This window comes from Osmerus mordax, chromosome 18 (genome assembly GCF_038355195.1).
Source record: "Osmerus mordax isolate fOsmMor3 chromosome 18, fOsmMor3.pri, whole genome shotgun sequence".
NCBI classification, from domain to species: Eukaryota; Metazoa; Chordata; class Actinopteri; order Osmeriformes; family Osmeridae; genus Osmerus; species Osmerus mordax.
Genome location: NC_090067.1, coordinates 10,466,501 through 10,472,999, shown reverse-complemented (window position 1 = coordinate 10,472,999; position 6,499 = coordinate 10,466,501). Strand labels below are relative to the sequence as shown.

At 39.8% G+C, this 6,499-nt stretch overlaps 1 protein-coding gene across 1 annotated transcript; it reads left to right on the top strand.

Annotated features, from left to right (window-relative positions):
* The first annotated feature begins 4,234 nt into the window (after positions 1–4,234).
* On the top strand, positions 4,235–6,499 carry hoxa5a (homeobox A5a). The gene is made up of 2 exons (XM_067255381.1): positions 4,235–4,912; positions 5,489–6,499. Exons 1-2 carry the CDS (start codon positions 4,327–4,329, stop codon positions 5,740–5,742), a joined length of 840 nt encoding a protein of 279 aa, XP_067111482.1. The 5' UTR covers positions 4,235–4,326; the 3' UTR covers positions 5,743–6,499.

Genomic DNA, 6,499 nt, shown 5'->3' with positions numbered 1-6,499 from the left:
TGATTAATTGACAGAGCATGTGACACGATAGCTTATTTATTTGGTTTGGCGCTAGGTGTAGGCTTAGGCTAATATGTGTGAAACAGGTCACATTTACAGGTTTCTTATAATATATTATTAATATACTGTTTTTCTGACCTATTGTTTTTTCGTTTATGGTAATTCCCTTTTACTCTATGCATAACCTTTTATGTTTACTTGTTTGTCACTATTTGAAAAGGATGGACTGTCAGCTGCTTATGTTATTGCTGTGCTGTTGTTAACATACTGCCCACTGCTGCCATCTTGTGGGGAAGGCTCCTTCCTTCGCTTCCATGTTACTTGGGGAATATTAACAACGTTAGCACTTTGTTGAAGGTTGAATGTTCTGTTTTTGAGGCCACCTTGATATTTTCAGATCTTCTGGTTTCATCCCTGCTTGAGTTAGATTATAGCTCTATAAAGGCCTTATAAAAGAGGGAACTTTGCTATAATCAATTAAATGCTGCTGGTCATATTGATGGAAACAACAATGATAGTCCAGCACACAATCAAAATCGGAATCATAAGCTCTCCAGTCGACAAACCTGTATTACCATAAGATACTTTTTTGTCGTTTTTAGATTCGTGTCATTACTTAATGGTTGGTGAGATCACACAAACACGCTGTTTAATATGTAGGCCCTATGTGTTATAGCCTAGTAAGACATTTATGTTAGGGCTCGAATAGGCTATTTTAATGGTTTCCTCTTCGTAACGAAAAGGATTAGTCTGAAATTAGGCTATCCAACTATCAATCGTTTGTTTATAAACATGTTAAATTGGTAGCCATATCTACCACAGTTAAATTCAGAGTGATAGTATCGTATTATCATTACTCATAATCGGGCCTACAAAATCCCCAAAATTCCATACACTCGTCCACGTAAACAGGATGACCTAGGGAAACAAATAAAAGCTTATCAAAGGTTATCAACGTTCTTGTATCCTTGACAGAGAAGTGAAATGTAACAAGTGCAGGAATGTGTCACATCTATCCAGACCTTTACTTGAAACATCAGATGATCATAAATTGCTAATTCAATAACCAGCGTTGTTTTTACTGTTTTGCTTGTTAAGACTTGCGCATTTATTTATGATAAAGACTTACAAATTGAATGACGAACGTCTATAAATAACACGAAGATAGAGCCACAAACATGATTATGCTACAGGGTTCCTACAGTAGCATATTATCACAAGATAGTAGCCTATCTTATTTGGCTTTGGTCAGCATAGGCCTATTTATCAGTGGCTTTATGGTTCCCCTGGGTCACAATGTTTTTGTAAAATATAAAATTCCATAAACAACACATTTTATGAATATTTCACATCTAATGGGAACAGTAGGCTACAATCCATTTTGTTTTTCAAATCCATGCAGCATGAGTTACTCAGAAGATCACTCGCGTTTAAAACTTTGTATATTGAAGCGATTTATGAGAGAATAAAAGTGAAGGGTCGTGAAATTTTACTCGCTCATTCAAAGGGCTTGCTCCTATAGTTTCCATCTCGTGCATGCTTCAGAGTTAGCCGCGCATTCCCTTTCCCCTGTGCGCCAAGAGAAAGCACAGGGCCTGAAAAGCTTTTACACGAGTTAATTCAGTAGCGTAATTGGTTTATTTTCCCTTCTTCCGGTTCCTTTTCCTGTTCAATTTTTTCTATTTACTTCCTTGTTGGGTCCTTGTTCCCATGGGGGATACCTATCATATCAGCAATAATACAGCTGTGCATGGCTCCTTGGAAACACATTTAAAATCATCCCTTCCAAAAATGTCCACCAACAGCCATGGCCTCACAGCTATGCACGCGGAACTTAAGCTATTTAACTTATTTTGGCATGCTTTGTGCTCGGTCTACCCCGGAATATGGGACACTTGGTCCGTTATCTTACACTTCTGTAAGGTTCGGTACCGTCCAGGGCTGCGTTTTCCGATAACGATTGGTCTTAGTGGTTAAGAGTGCGTGTCTCAAACATGCTCTTAACAAGAACGTTCTTGTCTCTTAAGAATTATTATTATATATTATAATAATAATTATATATATATTATTATCGTATTTAATATATATCGTATGTGGTTAATGTTAGTTCACAAGATGCAGGCACGTGCATAAAGCCGAGCAGGTGTCATTTCTTTACATCAGCATGATGCATTTATGAAATGCTTTGCACACTATTTGATTAAAGACATGTGTAGCATATAGTTCATTGAAAAATATCCCAGTTTCAGTTTAAGTTCTGTAATATATATATATATAAAATAATTATCTATTTTTCATCTCAAATCATCTTTACGCATCCATGTAGCCTTGTTTTTAAGATCGGCCTACTGGTGTCTCCACTGAGTCTCTTTGCTTAAGATGCTCTTTGCGATCTACGGAGCTCTTGTTAATCTACAAGCATTTTTAAGAGCGTCTTTAGCTACGATGGCTTTGGTAAACGGCCGGTAAAACTAAGATCCATCATACGATGGATTATATGATAGGCTTACGATGCTTTGGGAAACGCAGCTCAGGGGTCTTTTGCAAATATTCCATGCTTACATAATTATACATCATGCTCCTTGTGCAATCAACAACCTCTCAAGCTCGGGAGTGAGGGACGCACAAGGAAACCAGACGGACAATAGTAGCCTAAGCGCCTTCTAAAGTGCCATGGAATATCCAATAAGGAGCAGGGCCTGTTGGAGGCGGTTTTTTGCGACGCACAGGTTTATTGGAATGGTTTGGTGCTCGTTGTGTATACTGAAAGTCGCTCTGCGTCTGGTCCAGTTGCCATCGGCCTGTAAGCCATACTAACGACGTGAAAATGGGCGGTTTATTATTGTAGTTATGGGTTATAACTGTCAAAATTCATAAATAAATCATTTAAAAAAAATCGTTATTTGACAGGAGATTTCTGTCAAATCTGTGACACAAAAGAGTTTGTGTTAGCTTTTTAGGACTAACCGATACGATTTGTACTGGGAAATGTCACATGGGAAGTTAAGAATCAGTCAAAGAATACTCATGGTTTCAGCCATTTTAATGTCATGGCATGTTTTCCACTGTGGTTTAATAGGTAACTTTATTATCTTTATTCATAATTTATTTATTGGATGTGAGCAAATATTACATTTCCACCAAAAGGTATCCTTTTTACTGGAATTTGACCAATATATCGACATTCTTGTCAATATAAAATTGCAGCACAGGTAGACAGCCTGTTGGAAGGTGTGTGTGTGTTTTTTTTTCTCTCCTCATTTTGTATTTAATTATAAGGTTTCAAAAAACGGATTTAAATTCTGGACCTTTGGCAGATGGGGGGGGGGGGGGGGGGGGGGTATTTCTTTTTTTATTTCATCCTTTAATGCACGTCCACATCTTTATGCACAGGCAAAGTGGTACAACATAGCCTAGGCCTTAAAATATGCAATTGGTCAATAGAAACTGGGATGTTTGTTTTAAATATTTGTTTCTCAGATGTGAGGAACATTTAGTTTTGATATCGAACTTTTTGTTAGTATGTCAGTCTATTACACAGTGGCCGTTCTTCTTCAACATGTGTAATTCCGGACATGTTCATAGAGTGCCTGCTTGCTCCCTAAAACTATATCACATATTACATAGACTTGCGTAGGTAGAACCACTGCAATTTATTCACAATTCTGTATTTAAATGATAAAAGACAGGACTGCCATCATAATTATGAATGTTGTGGCCACGCGACAACATATTTTGTTGCTTTAGCCTATCATGAAGTAATAATGCTGTATTTCAGCAAGTATTTCACCGAGTAACTTTAACCACTTTGCGGAGAGACCCACTCTCTTGTTGTATTGTTTGGGAATCCGTTGCTTTTGCCGCAATGGTCGTTAACCTCCGAACGACCCCGTTTCGAGTACACGCCCCAAAAGTCGACGTAGGCAGTTCTAGTATATGACCAGAGGATGGCGCACGACGACTATCCAAGATATCGGATACAAGCTCACCAAGCTCAATGCCCTGACGCGCATCGCCGCGCGCACCACCAAACATCCCACCCATATTCCCTTTGTGCACGAGTTTACCTCTGGAGGTCATCAAGCAGGATTTACGACTGGTCAACAAAAGCACGTGATTCTCAGCCATACCCCATATTTGGGTGCCTACGTAAGAGAGAATCAAGTACATGTTCTACTCATTTCCATAATTCATCATAAATTGTGCAAGGGTGCTATAGAACGCGCAAAACCATCAAGAGCCACAAATCAAGCACACACGTTATTACTTCGGCTAAAATAAAAAACAACATAGGAGTTCTACAACGAACAAAAACTGGAATTGTCAATGAGCTCCTATTTTGTAAACTCATTCTGCGGTCGCTATCCCAATGGCGCGGACTTCCAGTTACATAATTATGGAGACCACAACTCGGCAAACGACCAATACAGGGACTCAACAACCATGCATTCCAGCAGGTACGGCTATGGTTACAACGGGATGGACCTCACTGTTGGTCGTGGCGGTACTGGACACTTTGTGGCCAGCGAACGGGAGCCCGAGTACTCCCCGAGCAATTCGGTTGCAACGACGTCCTCTATAGAACCAGCCAGGTACACTCAGCCCGCAAGCGCCACCGGGAACGTGTCTCTCTCGCCACCACCTGACCCTCTCCCCTGCTCCTCTTCTGTTGCGAACTCGTCCCCGGTCACCGAATCACCTCAGCACCGCCCCATAAAGAACTCCATAACAAGCTCCTGCTCAACTCCGAGCTCGAACGGCGGCACGCTGGTGAACCGGGTCTGTGTGTCTAAATCTACCACCATCCAGGAAGAGAAACCCGCGGGAAGCGCGCAAACAACTTCCCAAAATGTCACCGATTCTGCCCAGCCCCAGATATACCCCTGGATGAGAAAACTGCACATAAGTCACGGTATAGAGCTTTTCATATTACGTTATAATCGTTTTTTATATAGGCTAGCCGAACTTGTGTATTTGAGAGACTGCGTGGGGAGAAGACGTGATAGCCATTTTAAGTGGTGTGCCTGTTGCCATATCAAGACAAGACTTAGCTACAGAAAGTTAATATACGTAAATAAGCTTCATTTGATAACAGTGATGTCTACTTAACAAATGTCTGTTGAGTGGTTGGTTACAGTAGCCATGCTAAGCTTAAAGCATTGTAACATAACCAAAATCTAAGATATAAAGCTAATATTCAATTTAGATGATTCTCTGTAAACCAATATTCCAAAGTCTAGCCCATGTTGTGTATGTTGCATAAAGGCTGACTGACATGTAGCATACAGCTTCGGGCTCTTAGAGCATGAAAGGTGGGTGGGAGCATGGGAGCATGGTATGTGGTTAGTTAATACATCTTTTTTTGGGAGACATGTTTTTGGAATTATTGTTTTATGTGATTAAGTCCATGTAACATTTCTTGAAATATTTTTCATTGAATTACAAATGTTTTTGGACTAATTCGCTTAATCCTCTCTATTTCTAATAGACAGTTTGTCTGGACCAGAGGGGAAGAGGGCGAGGACAGCCTACACGCGCTACCAGACCCTGGAGCTCGAAAAAGAGTTCCACTTCAATAGGTATCTGACCCGCAGGCGGAGGATCGAGATAGCGCACGCGCTCTGTCTGTCAGAACGCCAGATCAAAATCTGGTTCCAGAATCGAAGGATGAAGTGGAAAAAGGACAATAAACTGAAAAGCATGAGTATGGCGGCGGCAGGGGGTGTGGGGTACCGTCCCTGATATTCAGTTGCTTGAGACTTTCCATGGGCTGTCTATGGACAGTCAACAACCACGTGTCCAATACGGCCTTTCAAAAACACCTCCTCATTATGTTTATTTTTTACAGTGTTAATGTTTGTGTGAGTAAAAAAATACTTGCGTTCTGTACATTTCTGTGTAGAGTTAGAAAAACAAAAACGAATGGTAAATACGTGTTTGTTTAACTTATTCATTGTTCAGACGAAAATAGATAATAAGCTTGAAGTCTACGCAAATGAATCCGTAAAATATGTATTAAAAGTTGTGTAATGCACTCAAAACACTATAAAGTCTACACGAATAGGTAGTGGGGGTTTGAGTTGCTTTTGTAAATAGCCTTTGTTTTAATATGTAATTATGTTATGTATTTATTTTATTGTATTGTACCATACTGTCACCTGACTCCTATAGCCTAAACTTAACAGGCCTTCTGTGATTTTGTGTGCGTTGTGAACAATGTGTGTGGCTATGCTTTTATATCCTTCCTTTGCACGGGCTGCTGTAAAGTTGTTCACTTGGTGGAGCGTCTTGAGCTTTTGTTTTTAATTATTATTTTGTATCAGTCTATCAGTCTGTAGCCTATATTTCACTTGGATATCTCCGCAGTGAATCCCGTTGCTTTTAAGTGTACTGCTCCATAGTGATAATGAGCTTTTGTAAATGTTTTTAAAGAATGACTGGAAATTGTATACATATACGTATGAAATGGATTATAAATAAACTTTATACTCGAACAACA